The sequence below is a fragment of the Falco cherrug genome, chromosome 4 (genome assembly GCF_023634085.1).
Source record: "Falco cherrug isolate bFalChe1 chromosome 4, bFalChe1.pri, whole genome shotgun sequence".
NCBI lineage: Eukaryota > Metazoa > Chordata > Aves > Falconiformes > Falconidae > Falco > Falco cherrug.
This window is the reverse complement of record NC_073700.1, coordinates 38,459,130-38,479,094: the sequence shown is the minus strand read 5'-3', so window position 1 is coordinate 38,479,094 and position 19,965 is coordinate 38,459,130. Positions and strand designations below refer to the sequence as shown.

The window sequence follows — 19,965 nt, the reverse complement described above, 5'->3', positions numbered from 1 at the left end:
GTCTCCTTATTCTCATTACTCCCATTTTTCCCCTCCCTTCAATGTGCTGAAACAGTTATTGCCTCTCATCATTAATAGTAATTTTGCAGTAATAATTTCCACTGAAACACATCTAAAGCATACTTGAGTATTTTATACACTTAACTGATACCAGAAATTCATCAACTGTTATCATAATACTGGCACCACCACTGCCAGTTGAAGGAGACTGGATTAATCTCTGCTGTAGTGTCATTATTTTAAATTAATAATTTGATTCATTTTCCTTCTTCAGAAAAAGCTGGGTTTCTCTAATGTTGAAACTTCTTCTGCCCCCGCTAAACATTACCTGTCATTGATATCTATTTTCAGAAGAATCAAATTATTTTGAAAAATTGCAAAACTTACACTACTTCACAATGTGACTCTGTCTTTCTAGGTTATTCTTTTCCTGCTTTAAGCCCTGCTAACCTTGCATTTTGCTGCTTCTTGTGGAAGAATTGTTCACTAAGAGTACTGTACTAGATACAGTAAAAGTACTTCAATAAATGGGGCAAAATATTAGTCAAGCTGACAGAATAGCACTTATCCAAGTGAAACACCAAATCCAACTTGGCAGGCTCAGTAGATAGAGACCAAAGAGCGCTCATGTTGGTCCATTCAAAGTACACAGGTGCCACAGAACATATCATCCTCCCCCAAGAAATTGTGACACACCAACTCCAGTGATCACATTAACCAAAATTAACAATTAGCTCCGTTAGATAACTACTGAAGTGCACTTCCATCAACAGAAGTCACAAAAATACCTCCAAAGTTTATTGAAAGGTCTATCTTCTTAAGGAAAAGCATGTTAATTAACTTAACTTCATTCATGCAATCATAAAAATTAGGAGAAAAGCTAAAATGTTTTCTAGTGTAAATGAAATGAATCATAAAGGAAAGCTATCATAGTAAAAAAAAATAAATCTAGCATGGGCTCTTACGGTGATTTTGTTTTAGGGAATAGTCTTTAGGAAGGTAACTGCTATCGGGGATCTGTGGGAAAAAGGAGAAAGGAACAGGGTGCCCAGCTGAGCCTTTGCATGGGGTCATGTGAGTAGCAGAAGGCAGAGACAGGAAAAGATGCAATTTATGGCTTAGGGTACCTACAATGACCCTATTCTAAGGCAGCGGCTCTTAATGATACTGTGCTCAGGCTACACAAAACCAGACAGTGACGTGTACTCAAAAAACGCGCTTAAGGTAACAGGATGTAACGCAATCCTCAACAAGTATTTTAAAATTAGATTGGTTTAATATGCATCTCATACACTTTTTTCTACAGATTCCAAAAGAACTTCGCAAGTTCTGACTTCAGCACATCCAGCTCAAATGCTGCAATAACCACTTTGCAAAGTAGATAAATTGGAGTTGAAGTGAACAGCACACTTAACATGAAGTTGCGAGGTAGCGTCCTGAGACTTAAGGCAGAGCAGTTACTGTTCCTCTTGAAGAAGCAGACCATGCATGAAGGTCTCACCTAGACATTAATACCTTCCCTTTGGGAACTCAAAAGGAAGGAACTAAACAGAAAGAGCAAATGAGCTCAGAGGGACAAATTCTAGCACGCTAATTGTTTATTTTTGCACTATGGAATGGGGTTTCTGACCTGCCTATAGACTAGGATGTCATACTAATGCTTTGTATGAACTCTCTTTGCATCTCTCTGCAGCTTTGCCCTCATTCTCATACAGTAAATAAGTAAGTCTCCTAGTAGCATGTTTCTTGAGCAACTTTTGATGCAATATAAAAGCTTTCTGCACAGGTTAGTCCACTTTTTTCTGTGACTACACATTACACGTTTTTCCTTAGAACAGTGGAATAGCGAACAGCTTGCCCAAAGAGGCTGCACAGTCTCTGTCCTTGGAGGCTTTCAAGACTGGGCTGGACAAAATCTTGAGCAATGTTGTCTGATGCTATAGCAAACTTTGCTTTGAAAAGAATTAATCGGTGAATCAGTGACCAAGAAAGCAGGTTTAAAAGTTATTTAGGTATTTTGACTGGTTTTCTATTAAAATAAACCAACAAACCCACCCAAAACTTTCCACCTCAAATACTCCTCTCCACTGCTGTACTCTACTTGTTTTGGGCTATATATTAGGATGCATGGCAATTCAAGGAATTTGACATAAGCTACATGAAAGCTCACAGAAAGGATACCAGTCCAGCTCTGTGCAACCTCATCCCCTTCATTATGAGCTCTGCCAATTCCGGAGTCAACAAGGCTTCAAATCTTCCTTTACTCCATGACCCACCGCTCCTCCCTCTTTCCGAAGCTCTGATGATTAGGATCCCTTCTTGCATGCACACATGCCCCCTATTTCCATTACTTCTTGGGCCAGCCAGCTCTCCCCACACCTTCATGTGCATTTTGCACAGTATGGATCACTTCTTTTCAGACTGATGTACCTTTTCCCTTGACTAGCTCCATTTGCTCAACAGCAACGAGAAAAAGGCACCATAAATATGGAGAAGCCTTTCCAAAAAACCAGACAACATATACCAAATGCTTCTGCTGAACTGCTTTCTCAACACAGCTCCTACAGCATGCTTTGCTGCACCACCGACAAGAGCTGCCTCATTATTCACATAAATTGGGTCATTTTGAGCGCAAGGAGTTTTGTGCTGTCATGATTCACCAAAACAAGCACCACCATAAACGCCTGTTTCGGTTGGTTAAAGCAGCACAGGAATCCTGCCTACAGGCACATCTAGCATGATTACACTAGGTTAAGGTTTTCCTTTCAGATTCAGCAAGATACAGATTCAATAAAGCTGGCTAAAGGCTTGAAGTCAAAGGTCCCAAGGGGATGTAAGAAATACTCTTGAACCATACAGGAACCACAGGTCAGAGCTAAGGAAACATTAGAGGAAACACAGCACTGAGCACACCGCTGAGGATTTACGTGACCATTTACGACAGGGCATGGCTCGAGAGGATGGAGGATGGTGAAGAGACAGAAGACAAAAGCATTGATAAGGCACTGACAGAGATTGCAACACAAGGCTAGTTGAGATCACAGGCCTTTAAATCATCTGCCAGCACTGAGAGAAATCTAAACAGAATGAAGAAAAAAAGAAGCAACAACAACAAAAAAAAGACCCAGACTAACACTTTCTGCTCAGAATTTTCCAGTTAAAGTACTTTCATACAAGAAGCTTCAAGTCAGCAAAAAAACGCAGGAATTCACTACTGCCTAAAATCACATGACAGAGGATGGACTTTAACCTGTGAATCAAATTTATTCATCATTAGATACAATGCAAGTTTACCATAATGACAAGTCCTCTCCATTTTCCTATTTGCTTTTGTGGAAGGTATGAATTATAGTAACTCAATAACAGCTCATTGAGCATTCACTTCATGTCTTCCATTTTTATTGTATCAAGCTTACAAGCAATATTGGTTGGATATGGGATTTATTTGAATTAATGTACAATTCTGTAATGTAAACCTGAGGTCAGTTTGCAGTGACTGAAGAAATTATCATCCAAATTAATATTGATTGGAAGTTAGTAGTCACAGCTGTGTCTTGTTCACCACCATAAAGCAGTCACTGCCACATCACTGCTAGAATCTAATATCAGAATTATCCTCTCCCTGTGTCACTGATAGCACAAACCCTTGTCGGGATTATTGGCTCTTTTCAAGGAGAGAATTTATTAAAGAGTAGTTTTCTTGGTGAATTTCATGGTTCCAGGAATTGATAATGGAATCTGTTGCCTTCCATCTTGAGATCAATTACCTCCAATACAGCCCATGTTTCTTATACCAAAGAATCTCTTCAACAGGGGGCTGACACACACTTCACTTTATTTCTTATTTCCCACCAGTCAAATCCCAAATCAAGAGGCAGCACCAGCAAGCCCCTTCCTAACAGTCTTTTGTTAGAGCCCTAGCACAGGAATTAGAGACCTGGTTTTTATGATTTCTCTGGCTTGAAAACACTTGTACTCCTAGTTCCTGCTCACCAGGACAGTGCTCTAGCTACTAGCTTAAAAGACTAGGATAAAACTATTTTTAAATACCTCATTGTGGTGGGTTAGAGTAGAAGAAAGTAAAGATAAAGTAATGGTGCAGACAAATCTCTCTTTTGAAAGGGGATAGCAAGCACTGTTTCTAGGACTGTTCACATGCATCAGGCTATGATCCTTTAACACAAAACCTCTGCACAACCAGCATCAGGTTTCACCTGACACATCCTTCTTTCTAGTTTAAATCACTCTGTGTTCTTCTGCAAGAAATCCGAACTGCAACACAGGAAATTCCATCTGAATATGAAGAAAAAACTTTACTGTGAAGGTGACAGAGTCCTGGAATAGGGTGCCCAGAGAGGCTGTGCAGTCTCCTTCTCTGGAGACATTCAAAACCTGCCTGGATGTGATTCTGTGCAACCGGCTCTAGGAGACCCTGCTTCAGCAGGCGGTTGGACTAGATGATTCCCAGAGGTCTCTTCCAACCTCGACCATTCCGTGATTCTTCTAACCACTCAGCTCAAGTAGTAGGATACAGGATAGCTTCATTCCAGCCTACTCTACAGATTAAAAACCAGGAGCTGTTGGTTTAAAAATCTTTGTGGCCGAGCAGGAACTGAGCTGCAGGATGCTATATATGAAGCCCTTGTTTCTTGTTAAAACGTGGCCACTAGCAGGTATTTGAGGTGAATGCAGCACTGCCAAAATGAGTTAGACCCTGCTTAACAGGCCAGGCTCTGACCAGGTCAGGTTTGTCTTCAGTCCTCTCAAAGATGCAACAAAGCTTGAGTAGGAGGCAGGCATATAGCCCTCCAAGTCAACAAATTTTTAAAAAGGAGAGTCTCAGAATGTAGTGGCCTAAAATGGAGATTTCCGTTGATTTCAGAACTACATCGAGCTCAAGGTAAGCCCAAATGAGAATGTAAATGGATTTCTAGCAAAACAAATGTGACTCTCAATTCCCAGGCAGAAAGGTATACTGCTTGCCCTAGGATTTCTTACTTTTCCTTAGTCCTGATGTTTGACCCTGCTGCAATGCTTCTGAAATGGTATGGCTCACAATTTGGCCCACTGGTTATCTCAATATCAGAATCATCTTCAAAGAATCCCGACAGTATTCTGGAGCTCTCAGAGGAGAGGGCAATGACTGTGCAAGGTGCAGTAACTCGCACTGCAGCCTGGGCTATAGGTGGGTGTTAGACAAGGGTTCTGCCAGGACACCTGTCCAAGAGGTCTACTGTTCATACGTGCATAGTATTTAATTTTCACATTTCACAGCACTGAACTAGACATTGTTTCTACACAGCCAGAAACCCAAAAATTATTTTACTTTTTAAACATTTAAAACCTCAAACCTTACTGTTTTGCACATTATGAGATTATGCACGGCTGTGCGAATCAAAATGCTAGTCTCATAGCTACTTTTCTCTGCAGCTAAGTACCAGTAGCAGAGCATAAACCTCCTAAATTTCATACACGTCATTTTAACATTACCTACTTAGGTCATTTGGTGCAAACCACTTGCAAAACATCAGCCCCAAAATAAGAGTTATTTTAACTTTTTCTTTTGATCAAGTCCTTGGTTTCTAATCACCTATTAAAAGGTTTCTTATAATGATTTTTATGTGTTGATCCATGGGGGAGAAAAAATTGATCTGCTTGATCAGAGTTGCTTCAAGTGATCTGACTGTTTCCTATTCTGAGTGAATGTCAAGCTAGATTTCTGTTACATAATTCACACATCTAAAGTAGTTGGGAATATTCAAAAGCGTAATGCAGGCTGACAGGGAAGGCAGAAAGACTATAAGATGAACAATCCACTTACTCTATCTTCTTACCAAATACAACTGGATAAAGAGAATGCTTAAAACCTAAAAGGGAGTACATTCAAAATGCGGTAAATAAAGATTGTTTTTACGCAGTGTTTCTTCTGGAGTAGAATTGCTGCAGAAGAAATTCAGTCAGGCAACCTAAGATCTAAAAGTATTAGAGATCAGACTGTCTGATTTCTATTTGTGAAAAGCATTTATGGGTTTCCAAGCTACACCACTGATGAGAGTCATTACATCTCATACTTCACAGAAGCAACTGACAAACTCACCCTGACTTCGTACACTGCAAAACTGAGTAGATACTCTCCCCGAGTTCTTTCCCCAACTGCAGAGCATTTAATATACAACAGAATTAGCACAATTTTACAATAGCAGCAAGAATGAACCATACTGAGTAGCCTATGTAGGGGGTTTATACCCAGGCATAGCACAGAGCCCTGATGCACAAGGAACCTCTTCACCTCTTCTGCTAAGGAGTTCATGGGCTGCTGAAGGCAGGATATGAATGTTTTCATTGCTCAGAAAAGCCTACAAGTGATGATTAGAGTTTTAATAATTTCTTGTTTGATCTCTAGGTCTGTGAAAAAATAAGTTCTAGAGTCTGTCAGACATTAAGAACTTGAAGCTGTGAGTCAAATGACCCCAAATTTGGGATCCTAGGACAAGTTTGTTCACCCACCTGGCACATCAGCTGTCTGGATAATCTTGATGATCCTGAGTGGATATTCAAGCACTGAGTTGGTTGATCTGATTGAGATCAATTCAGCTGATCTCAATTGTTTTCATTTCCCAGAAAGTTTTCCTATAGCTTTTAACAGGAGACTGTATCAATAAAGCACCAGGAGCTTAGAGAGTATATATAATAAAGCACCCAAGTACTTCAGGGCATTTAGAGGTACCTTTGAGAGTCTAGATCTAGTCACTGTGGTATTGGCAGGGGATTGCAGATTTTTGCTTCAGTAGAATGAATGCACATAGCAACCCTTCCATCTTTTCTACCATGCTTTTCACATGCCCTCCTACATGTTCTCTATCTCCATCTTCTCCTTTGGGTGACCATCATTTCTCAGGCCACCAATTTCCTTGTTCTTTTCTCCTGTGCTTCATTGCCCCTACTGTCTCCCTATGCATTCCCTTCCTCCTCCTCTATTCTTTCCCCACATTTTTCCATTATGGGATTTGTGTGTCTCAGTGCACCAATAACGCCATACTTGTACACCAGACTAAATGGCAAAATAGAAGCAATCAACAATTAAGATGCCTGTGCTTACTTTTACATCTGATATTCAACATAATTCAGCAACACTGGACCAGGAGTGCTCTCCTGGTACCTATAAAAATGTTACCAGTCATAATTCAAATGCACATTAGCTAGAAAATTAAAGACTGTAACCAACGGCTTCTCATATTAACCTTCTGTCTGGCTATTTCAGCAAGAAGACATTGCAATGGGAATGTTTAGATTTAATATTTCATGTGGGACAGCTCAATGCAAAAAGACATGAAAAGCAGCAGAACCAAGGAGTATCTCACAGTGCAGCAGAAGTCAGATATCCCTATTAAATGCATATTCAGAATAAAGCGCCTGCTTCAGGTATGCAGCTCTGATAAAAACCCCATATAAGTTTAATGAAGAAGGGATTTTATTGGGGCAGAGTGGGTCGCAAAGGGAAAGTCACAATTATGTTTATGTTACAGTCTGTTTATGTGGCTTTTCTTTGCTTAATCATGATGGACTGGTTACTGATAGTGTACTGATAGATAATATCATAATAATGAAAAGAAAAACAGTTTAAGCAATCCCAAACCAAAGATAATGACTGCGTGGCTTAGAACAACCTCTTCTATGTGCCCACCACTCCATGGTATTCCCTAGTTGAGATTTCACAGCACTAGCACAAAACAGTCTTAAAATACCTTAGGTGAAAGTAGCTGAAAAAAGAAAGTACTTCAGAGATGTCCTCTGAGAAGCACAACAAAGAATAAGCATATTGTGTCTAGAGAAAAGGCAAATGCTAAAGGATATTGCCAAGTTACTCTGGCATTACACAAGCCAGCTTCAAAACCACCTTTTTGAACTGCATTAGCCTGCGTTGTCCTTTAAGAGAGGCATTCATGTATAGTCTATAGAAAATTTCAACCCCCAAATCTGAAAAACCCTAAAACTGATTTTTAGGGCATCCAAAGTTCTAATAGCTTTCATGTCTAAACATGAGAAACAATTCCATCTTAAAAACAGGATAAAAATTAATGAAGCCTGAATATTTTACAAAGTAGAGAAATGAGGACAAATCTTTGAGGAGACATGGCACATAAATCCCTGCTTCTGCACAGAAATGCAAGAAGATGGATTAAGTCCACGAGCAGCACAAGAGAACAGAAACAGAATAAACGAAGTGGCTGAAAATGAGAAAAGGCTAAGGAAACTGCAAAGACAAAAGGCCCTTGTTTAAATTCCTCAGATCCGATAATAAGTAGCGCATGACAGTTTGTCAGTAAGTGTGAGAAACTCACTCAAAGGAGGAGTCATGTGAGGACTTCTGACATCTCCACAAATGAGAGTTGATAACAGAAAAATGATTTCGTATTTTTCATACATTTCAAAGGGCTCCCACATCAAACAGGCAGGTGCTTTGCAGGTGGTAATTTCATCATCAATTAACTGTTTAGTTCTTGCAATTCATTCAGTTCAGACTCAAAACCAAGCCTTTAAGTTTGTTTTAACAGAGAGAGAGATTTCTCAGCCCAGCACCTGGCAGGAGACTCCTGCCAATTGCTCACCAACCACTGCTCCATATTATTACGGACACAGAGAGGAAAAGGGAACAGCAAGCTCAAAACAACAGGAGCTACAGTTGCATGGAGAGGAGCGCCCTGTGCACCTACCACATGAAAGAACAAACAAAAAAAATCCACACAAACCACCAGCACTGCAGTCTGGAGAGGCTGGAGTGCTTCAGCTGCTCAATGTTACTTAATTAAAACCGTGTGCTTGGGTACAATCTTTAAATCACTTTTCTAATTAGGAAACGCACTCTGGTCCAGGTCATTAGCTGTGCAACGTCAGCAGGGTACCGAAACAGCTCTAAGTCTAACTGCACTAGAGATTAGTCTTGTTATTCAGCAACATTCTCTCAATCAGAACAAAAATTCCCCCTAAAAACATGCACCTAGTCAAGAAAAGGGGTCTGGAAATCAGTCCTCAGTACTGAACAGCACACGGAGGACTGGATTAATCTAATTACATTCCTGTTGCTTTTCTCTGACAAGCTACTTAACAAAATACACACCAATGATAAAAGAATTGACTCTCACTTCTACTACAGAAGATAATTAAGATTTGTTTGGTGGAACAAAAAACAAATCAAGGTTGGAAAAAATCAACATCATTTTCAGTGTTTTTTGGCAGCTGGAGAGAGTGTGTATTAAAATGGATTAAATGTAATTACCCTTGTTACTTTTTCCACAGTTGATTTTGAAAAAGACACAAGATGATAAACTTTAGGACAACATGCAGCATCATTTTGGAGCAGACTGCTTTTTTTTTTTCCAAGCTTGTAATAAACGACCCACAGTTTTGCTTCACCAACAAGTAGCCAAAGTCGATGAAGTATCACCTGAAAAGCAGATCAAGACTGACAGAAGTGCAAGAAACACTCTGGTGTTCCAGGTTGGCAAGAGACTAATCTGAAATGGATTAAACAGTGTGCCATCTTTTAAAAATAGAAAATAAAATAATTGCCTCACTGGTTTGGAAATAGGACTTGCGCCAAGGCAAGTCTCTTGGCTCAGTTGGGACCCACATTCATCTTCTTTCACTTACCAAGTCCTGGAGCCTTATTTTGAGCACTGACATTTCATAATTACTTCAAATAATAGTTTGGACTCCATCACTCCTGAAAATCTGGCTTAAGAGACACATACACACGAAGCCTCTTCTGCTACCAAAGCAACAGCTTCTACAACAAAGCAGTCACAGCTACTTGAGCCACTGTATTGCTGCCCACAAAGAGATGGTTAGAGTCTCAACCTTTAAATATTTGAAGTATTTTTAGATACTTCAATTTTTTGTTCTTGATCCCCATGGTCCTCTATCCAGTTCTGAACAGCAACTGTAAAATGCATTTCCCCCCCCCCCCCCCCCTTTTTAGTTTTGGTCTTCCCTAACACTCTTCAGTGAAAAGATTAACAGACTAATATATAGGAAGTGAAATAAAATGATCTCGGGGTACTTTCAAGGTTAAGCTCAAGTTATAGAACCAGACTTGACAGGTAAGCTTCATGCTGGTTTAAGCTAACACAAAGTATTTAACAGAAACAGGATTCAGCAAGTAACTGGATCACTTGAGGCCATAGTTAAGAGACACTGAAGCACAGACCACCAGACATGGCAAGAACGCATTGCAAATGCAGACGACCTGATGACAATTTGCTTTTAGCATAAGGTGCAACTTAAAAATGTTGCCAGTTCTGATGCCTGCTAATACAGACTGCATACAACAAGTGACAGAAGGGTGCAGAGAAAAACCACATCTTTTTGTCACAAGCTTTAATACTCTTTAATTTTGTACAATGCTGAAGCACTGTTACGTGATTATCCTAGTAAATGAAAAGCCAAACCATATGGGTAGATTTCCAGGTGTCTCAGAGAAAGAAGGAGACAAAGGAAAATAAAAAGTGTTCTCCACATTCTAAGCACAGCCACAGCCCTGAATTGCACAGGTTTTTTCTTTGTCTTATTATCTTTTAACAAAAATCCCCTGAACAAGCTGTACACCAACTCATTACTAACTTCCGTGCATGAATTTATAAAAAGTTTCAGGTAGCTCTGTTCAAAACATTTCTACTTTTGGTATTAAGTCTCTATGGCATTTGAACAGAAGGGAAAAAATCAGATTGTAGGCTTCATTTCAAGATTATGATTTAATTGAGGACATTTTTATTTTTTTTTGGCCAGAGATGTGGGGAAGAACTAGAACATTATAAAACAAGACACATGAAAATACCAAGCTGGCTACAGATTAGAAATACGTGGAATAACGTCCAGAAAGACAGTGCTTATAAAAAGGGAGGTTAATGGGAAATTGGTTCACAATGATTAAAAAGTCAAAATCCCATGTTATCTTCTTAAAAGACAGGTTATTTTATCCCTCAAGCAAATAATGCAGCAAAATATTTGAGGCTTCTCAAAAGAACACAGCATGTCTTTTCCTACATCCAAAAGGTGACGGAAATTACCATATTTTCTCCAGACTGCAGAACAGCCTGAAGCCTGGTTATGAAGGCACCTGTACATTGTACTGTGTGGCTTAGACATGCAGGAACAGAGTGTGGGCAATCATGAAAGGATTCTTCTCTAGAACAACAAGGCTTTCCAAGAAGATATCTCACAGATGCAAGAGAGACAGCTAATAGGAGAAGGGGGACTATAAAGTTACTGAGCCTTATTTGCAGCTGAAGCACAGGTCACAAAATTTTACTGTAACTAAACACAGGTATGAGTCCTTTAAAGGAGAAGACTGAAAAACTTGGGGTCAAATGACTTTTTTTTCACATCAGTAGACATAGAGACACAGCAAAAGCAAAACAGGCAGTCATAGCTAGGCAGAAGGAACATCATGCACAGCTCTCCCACATTTCTGCCAGGAACAAGAGTAAGTTGTGTTGACAAAATAAAACATGATCTGCATTTGAAAGATAGGACAATCCAGAAAGAGGAAGCATTGGTTAACTGAAGGTATAGCACACCCACCAGTATTAAGGTCCAAGGGGAGATCATTCACTGAAACATGTTTTCAGTGAAGAACAGAAGATACACTGGGTAATGACTGTGAGAAGGACGAAAAGCCAAACAAGTAAAACATGAAGCTACAGGAAGCTGAATGAGAGGTTGGCTGAAAGCGCTGTAGTCCAATAAACACAAAAAAGAAAAGCATGGAGCAAGACAAGATAGAGATGCAGATTATCCAGCAGGATACAAAATGCAGAACTACACTGAGCCGATACAATTCAGCAAGTCAACAGAAATAAGAATTTACATCAAACAAAGCTGAAGTCTATGTGAGAGAGGATTCCAGTATATCAGACCTTTCCACTGATACTCTTTGCTGTTTTCATTGAAGAGGACTACTACGAGGAAATTGAAGAGCCTTGTGCTGAGGCACCCTTACACAGTTGTTGGCAGATGATAACAATAAGGAAGATTAGAAATGTTGAAAGCATTCTTCATGAACAAAAAACATCAACGGAAAATGAGTCGGGGGAGTCAGAGACTGGAAAGTGGCATCGCTACACTGGTTTAACTTCACTAACTCAAAAAATAAAGCTGTTTTATGCTCGTCCAAGAGCAGTCACACTTACTGAATTGTCAGTAGACTGCCTGTCACTCAGAGCTGACTCTACAATGTGTAATGTGATGCTTTGGCAAAAAGCTATTAAAACATTTTCTGTTGTAAGGCCGAGAACTACAAGATATACAGTCTTGCTGAGCATTTCTAAGCTGTCTTACCTCAAACATCTCTTGCTCTGTCCGTCGATGATCATCCAGGAGCTGCTCCATGTAGGTCAGATTACGGAATTTTTCTAGGTAACTACTGTATTGTTTCTGCAGTTGCTCCTCAATCTTCTCATACTCATCCATGAAAGCAGGACTGGAGAGAACAAGCACAAACTAATCAGCAAAATATTGACCTGTATATGCAGAATTCTGAAAGAAGCATTTTTGGTTTTGCAGCTTCCTTTTCACATCTACTAAACCAATCTAAAAGGACCTTTTGTTTTAAGGTTCCACACTACTTCAGAGACTAAAAGCATAAGACACAAAAACTCATTAAACCATCCTGCAAAAATTACATATAGCAAAGGAAAGGTTATTGTGTACCCACTACCGTTTCCTTTCAAACAGGCAGAAAGGCAACATTTTGGTCCCTTTAGAAGCAAATCTAACTTAATTATCCTGCTGTTCCATGAGTTAAAAAACCTAGCTTGTAGCATGGCTGGAGACTTATTTGCTACAAAACTGCTGAGACTAGACACCAGTAAGGGCCAATGTCCCGATACAACAGAGCTAACCGTTGCACCCCAAAGAACACTGCTGCTGTCAATGATTCACGCCTACCCAGTGCACTTCCTCCAAAGTGTTACTGATCAAAATGCCTATATGAATCAATGTCATCCCTTCCACGACTCATTTTTTGAATTATTTTTTTTTCTTTTCCCCCATATTAGGTCAAAAATAGAGCATGATCTTGTAGATTGTATAAACCTGAAGTTTAATTAAGGGCAAGAAATCAACCCAAACTGTGAACCTGAAGATCTTGATTTTACAGCGGGCTGTATCACTGCCTAGAGGAACTGATCCTAAAAAAAGATGCATAATGCACTTTTTCTGTTGGTGGCCAAGAACGCTAGAAGCCTCTGGGATCCGAGGGAATGTTTGTACCAGTTGCTGCTTTCAGGAGAACTACCTGACACAATCTATGTTTAATGACAAAGGAAAAGAAAAGACATACTACCTGACCATTTTGTACAGCTCAAGCAGGAATTAAGCAACTCCAACAAATAATATTCTGGCCATTTTTAACAGTCTGAAATTCTGATTTATAATACATGAAAAATCAACAGTCACAATCCAGACTGGGTATTTCCAGAGAAAAGAATCTGTTTTCCACAGGCCATCATCTCAGCCTCATTACAGGCTCCCTCCTCGCTGCTCTAAGCATTAACAATGCACAGTTCCACCATTTATGCTAACACTCATTTATGCAGTAGATAATCAGTTCATAATCTTTACCGAACACTTTGTAGAGTCTGTAGCCTCTTCTGGCTTCTTTCCAGTTCCAATTTTCGTTTTTCAATCTTGGCTTCCAAATTGGCTTCATCCAAAGCCACATTACTCAACATGTCTTTAGTCTTCTGGACTTGTTCCTAAAGGAGAAGGATGGTGAACCATGGCTTGCATTGAAATAATTAGAATTTTCTTTCAGATGCTGAACATTGTTCCATATAATCTCGCATCTCACGTTATCAAACAACATTACAACCATGAGCTAAAACGTAAAATGGCTAGGCAATGAAAATTAAAAAGTTCTTTGTGGTGAGGATAGTGAACTAACTGGGCATTTACAAATTTAAAATACCTGATTTTTTCCAGACATTCTTAAAGAAGAAAGAAGAAAACCCCACAGCTCGCCCTGAGCATTAACATTATTTTTCCTTCCCACTGGAAAAAAGCAGTAAAAGATAGGAAGAAGCGTCCCCCAAAATATCTAACAGGATACATAAGGACATGTCCTGACATGTAAGTATCTGGATAAACTCAGATGAGAAATGCAATTATTTTTGGTACTATTTTAGGGAATTGTAGTTTCCATCTTTTTCTTTTTTCCTCTTTAAGATAATGGTCTGTTTTATAAAGAACTTACTCTATCCAAATATCTTCATCCTTTTCTAAGTCTTGCTTTATGCATCTTTTCAAAATCTGGGAAGCATCCTGAACATTAGAATATGTGCCACAGGAACCAGAAGGGAAAAGTGTGAATATTCCAGTTTATTAAAATGAGCTGAGGACATTCAGTGTGCTCATGCTCAGGGAACTGTGAGTGCCTTTTGAGTGAGAGAGGGCTTCACATTTGCTGAAATTCCAGCAGTAACTGTCAGGTGCTGTTCAGCTATAATAGGTCATTTCATTAACTGGTCCAGAACTAAACCAGCTGAGGTGCATTACTGCTGTTTCCCAAGAAGCCAATTGCTCTACTATGCTGCTGTTAGTTTATTAGCTCTACTGCACAGAATAACAATGCATATTAACCACATTTAGAATTCATATAGACTGAGTAGAGCAGAAACATAAGGAAAGATCGCTTGAAGTATTTATTGATTATGCATTGGCTGTTTAAACCTGGAACTCCACTCCTTGTAATTATACAATTGGACTGGATACAGTCTGCATTTAAATAACTTACAGTAATCACTAGGATTTAATTAACCACCATACTTGCACAGTGGCTGTGAGTGCAGCAAATGGTTCAGAAATACAGGAACCCAAGCACTGGAGCAAGGACAGTGTTGTGGAGACTGGGACAGACAAAAGGTCTGCCAAAACCAGACTAACAACGACGCACTGGCATGGCACCAATTAGCACAGAACCAGTTCTTCTCCCTCCCTGGGCAGCCCAGCTATCCTGCTTCCCAAGCCCAACTTCACAACTCCAGAGGTACCAGCACATCCTGAGTTACCAAGTACACCCCTTGCAGCCTTGACTGCAAAGTTTACGTGGCTTAGACAATGTAGATGGGATGGAGATTTCTGTGCTGCTTTAGGCAATTTTTATCCCTCCTGTAGAGCTTCTGGGGTTACCACTGAGCTCCTATCAAAGGCAGGGAATATCACTAAAATGCGTTTTCTCCCGAGAGAGGCCAAGTGCAGTTCTTTGATGCACCTACTGGAGGAATGTTTCTGCACACTGAACCAATGCAGTTACACAGTGCAACAATGACAGCAGAATGGTCTTAATGTGCTCTCCTAGGTGCTGCTGCTAGCATAGTTTACCCTTTCTGCTGCAGGCTGTGATTTCTGACTGCCAGCTCACCATCATCAATGTGCCAACACCTCATTCACTCTGTCAGGAAAACCAGCAGTTTCAATTAAAATGCTTGTTCACTTTGAACACAGCAGATTTCCCAAATAAACCATAAGGATCATCAGTGACCGTACTCATTACCATGACACAAGGAGTCATCACAGCCTGACCTCTGCCTGGATGAACTTCTGTTCAACATTTGATGTTACCTAAAGACCAACGTCTGCATTAGCCATTAAAGTTCAACATTAGCCATTAACTAACCACGTGCAGCAGCGGTCCACCAGCTGAAGGTGATGGGTGCTTTGGCACTCTTAACTCTAGCCTGCTGATAAAAGAGCTATGTTATCCTTGCAGGAGAGGAATGATATAATAAATACCATTTTGCTTACCAGAACACAGTCAATGGCAACTTTCATCATCTTCTCAGCCTCATTTATCTCCAAAGGTCTGGCAATAGATTCTGTTCTTGCTTCCTATGAAATAAAAATATACCAGTACATTTAAACACTATACAAAGGAACTGATATATGCAGAACTGAGGGTGGTCAAGCAATAATGACATGATCATCTGCATAATTAATGGAATAGGATTTAGTGTTTATTCACCAAGGCTCAGATGATTTAAAGAACAGGAGATGATGAAAAAGTCAGTTAAGTGAGGCTAAAGATTAACACTGAGGAATTAAGGCATCTTTTCAAAACAAAGTAAGTGCTATTGTCTGAACTGCAAGTATTCTTGAATGCAGATCTTTGGAAACTGCACTGGTTATTACATGTTGAGCAAGGTATGCAACATAGCACAGAAGATTTCATCACCTTTACACCATGACCTGTGAAAACAATAGTGTAGGTAGATGAGCATGGTGTCACAAAAATTATGGAGTAACAAGCACTATGAACCCATCTAACTCTGCCAGGCAGCTGCAACAGGCAGCAAGTGCCTCCAAAACCCATATGAAAATCAGATGATGCAGATGTATGGACTTCTCTGATTTTGATAAATAAGTGGTTCAGAAAAACAAACCCAAGTGATCCTTGTTTATATTCCAAAGGATGAAATAACCTCTTCCACTCTCAGCAGTTTTGGGGATGGGCTTATCGGTATTTAGTGTGCACCTGTCTGTATGATGTCTTACAACACTGACCTGGTCATTAAATGAAAACACTGCATTACTTGTTTGCTACTGGGAGGAGAGGAGGGAGATTTTTGCAGCTCAATGTCCTTAAAATCATCTTATGTTGGCAAACCATTTGGTAACAGGTGGATAAAGATGGAAATAGCATCTCTCTAGAGAACATCTGACTAAGAATCTAAAAATGCTTTAAACACATTGCAACAAGCTGTACCCAGCCTACTACAAGATGAATTCTGGAAGCAGATACAATCACTTTGTTAAGCTACCATGCCAGACACTCCAGATTGCCTAAGTAAGTACCAGCACAGGCAGCCTAGCTCCCTCCCTACCAAATGAAGTTCAGGGAGTTGCATGGTGAACCCAGCCAGGGAGCTCATCCTGCCAAGAAATGATTTTTGTGCTGAGCTTATTCCTCCACTGGATCAGTCCTCTGAATAAGCCTGCCACATGCTGCAAGAAGGCTTTTTTTCCTGGCACAAGAAAAGAAATAGAAGAAATATTATGTTGGGGAGAGTGACAGGAGTTACATCTGTTGGTGGCAGTGACAGCTTACACTGCCTAAAGCGCTTGTGAACACTCCCTGTCCACACCGAAATACAAGCTCCAAGCAACAGAAAGTTAATTTCAGTGAAAATAAGGTACAAAGGGTCTGCACAATACATATTCCTGAATAACTGTACAGGTAGACACTCCTGGAGGAAGACCAAACAAGAATAATGTAGCTCAGTAGCAATTCTGAGAACATCATGCATTTAACCAGCTCACCAAAATGCCTATTTATTTGTGAGGACTTTGCTTGAACTGAAATGGCAGCTAGGATCAGCCTGCTGAAGACACTGCCCTGCCAACTGTACTCAGTTCTTCTGACAGAAACATCTCTGCTACAGAACTAACATATTTAATAAAAAAAAAAAAGTTGATCATTCAGCAGGGCGGAGGAAATTATTTTCCTTCCTGCTTTCTAAAGAGATAAAAGAAATAGCAAGGACCTTAGTTTTTAATTATAAACAACTCCCTTACCAATTTCCTTTCAGTAGTCAAGTAAAACACCCACAGAACACGCACAAGTCACTGCAGTGTGTATCAGGTCAGGGTAACTGATGGGGTTTAGATACACGGCTGAGGATCTACCCTTTTAAGTTGGAAAAATTGACACAAGTTTAATGTCTTTTCTTCTTCACCTTCCCTCTACTACCCATGGAATTTTCATGTACAAAACACAGTCTTCATGCAAGAATCCACATAATTTTCTACAAGGTTCAGTCCTACATTAACACCTGCTTAGAAGAATTTGTCAGGCCAATGAAGAGTAGTGTAAAGACAAGAAACTTGTATTTTCAGACTGTGGAATCAGGGTTAAACTGGAAAAGAAGAAGGTCAGGGCAATTAAACTCCTCCCACCCCAACAGATGGGCAGGATGATCCAAGTGGACCATTATAGCTTCTGTACATACACGGCTCTCCCCTCTAAGACCCTGCATTTGTACATACATTTTTCACTTCACCATTACAAACAGTGCCATTAACCTAATTTTGACACTTTAGAGTTGTAAACTTAAGTGAAAAAATATAGTAAATATAATGGAAAAAACAGTAATATATAATGGAAATACAATGGAAAAATAAATATATTTTGAGACTATCGAGAGCTGTACACAAATTTTTTAATGGATGTTTGTAACAGCTTCCCTGGGTACCCTTCACTGGGCCATTTCTTGTTATCCTATGAAAACTTCCAAAGAGAAAACTTTTATTTTTAATATCTCTTTTCAGGAAGGACCCTGCAACTGGCCATACAGAAGAGGATGAAAAGGCAGGCAGCTCACATTAATATGCTGGGATAAAAATAAACACCCCACAAAGATTACAGAGACGTTAGGAAAAGCATCTACTTTAAAATACCAAAGTTGGTAAATTTAAATGTTTTTAAGCCATTAGAAAATTAAAGAAATTAATTTAACACAACCACTTTGACTATCTCTGACTCCCTGCATAAGCAAGTACAGCACATTTTCCTTCCAGCCCAACTCACCCTTACTGGTATTTCTTACCGAATATAAAATATGCAGTAACATGACAACTGAGACTTTTAAAGCCTGGCTTTACACAAAGGCTCATCTGTTTGTGCCTCAATCTGTGGCTACACATAGGCTGTATACTTGAAAGCAAAATCAATTTTCTAAATTTCTCCACATACCAGATATTACATTTCCACTGGCTATACTCACAATTCCTTGTACTCAAAAAGTGTGCAAACAGAACTGAGCTGAAAAACATGGCCTCATTCATTTTCTTTTAAAGTAATGTACTCTTTGCAATTAGGTGTACTAATCAGAATACACATTCTAATACTCAAGAGATTTCCTTTAAATTAACCATTAAAAATAGAGTTCTCAGGAGAGATTAAAAATATAGAAAAAATTATCAAGGCAAGAGGAAGTGAGAAGCAGAACAATTTAGGGCTATGCCTGGTAATTACAACTTGAGAAAACAAACATACCCAAAAACATAGAGGTATTCATGAACAAGCTGATTGTTTACCATTTACAAGTGCTTCCTGTTCAAAGTGTCCAAGAGCTCCCTGGCTATAGTCTTACATAATAAATACTAATTAAAAATCAGGGAAGCCAAGTGTAAAATTATTTCTGATGAACTAAATCTGACAATTATTAAAGAAAACACACAAAGGCACACAAGAGACACCATTTGCTGGCATTATTTATCCTGGTTTGACTCATATTTGGTGCTGCATGGAAGGACTGAGACTTTAATTCTTCAAGTTTTGAATCTCAATTTGGCTAAAGCCAATTGGAAGTACTAATAAATTAGTTGGCTGGTTTACACTTGAAAACTTCATTTTCTTTGGAAATGAGAATTTCATTAAAGTAAGAAATATTTCTAATCACAGGCTAGCTGACTGCCCAATCAAGCAGAACAGAGCACAGCCTGACAAGACATTCCCCACAGGACAATGGAAAGTTAGTACTGAAGCCAGCTTTGCCCAAATTGCACATTTTGGCATAAAAGGTGAAGATAAATTTCCTTTGAGCAAAACTATACTGCAGTCATTTCAGGAAATAACACTGATCTTAAAGCCTTCAAAACTCCATCTGCCTAAAGAATTTACTTGTCTCAAATCCGCATCCTCACTGAGCAATGGTCCCCTGGGTCAAACACCAGCGAGGGAGAAGGCCACTGCAGATCTTCAGAGCAGTTCTGTCCACAGGACTCAGATCAGCAGCCAGCCTTCTGGAAAAGGTACTGAGCTGCAGTTCTGGCTGTCTGCTGCAGCAACCAGCTTTTGGTGGAGAAGTCAGCCTGACACAGGACTGTGAGTTACCATCACTCTCAACGCTCAGGTTAGTGTCACACTACAGCTTCTTTCTGCTGAAAGATAACAAAGCAACTGGTTCATCT

The 19,965-nt window shown here is 39.6% G+C and overlaps 1 protein-coding gene across 5 annotated transcripts in view; it reads right to left on the bottom strand.

Annotated features, from left to right (window-relative positions):
* Positions 1 to 19,965, bottom strand: part of CLUAP1 (clusterin associated protein 1) — a 68,732-nt gene that overhangs the window by 30,964 nt on the left and 17,803 nt on the right. For all 5 annotated transcript variants that reach the window (XM_027801874.2, XM_027801871.2, XM_027801873.2 and 2 more), the window contains 3 exons: positions 15,802 to 15,885; positions 13,621 to 13,754; positions 12,337 to 12,478 (listed from right to left, as the gene is read on the bottom strand). In XM_027801874.2, the coding sequence (XP_027657675.1) occupies positions 12,337 to 12,478; positions 13,621 to 13,754; positions 15,802 to 15,885 (360 nt within the window). The remainder of the gene's footprint in view (positions 1 to 12,336; positions 12,479 to 13,620; positions 13,755 to 15,801; positions 15,886 to 19,965) is intronic.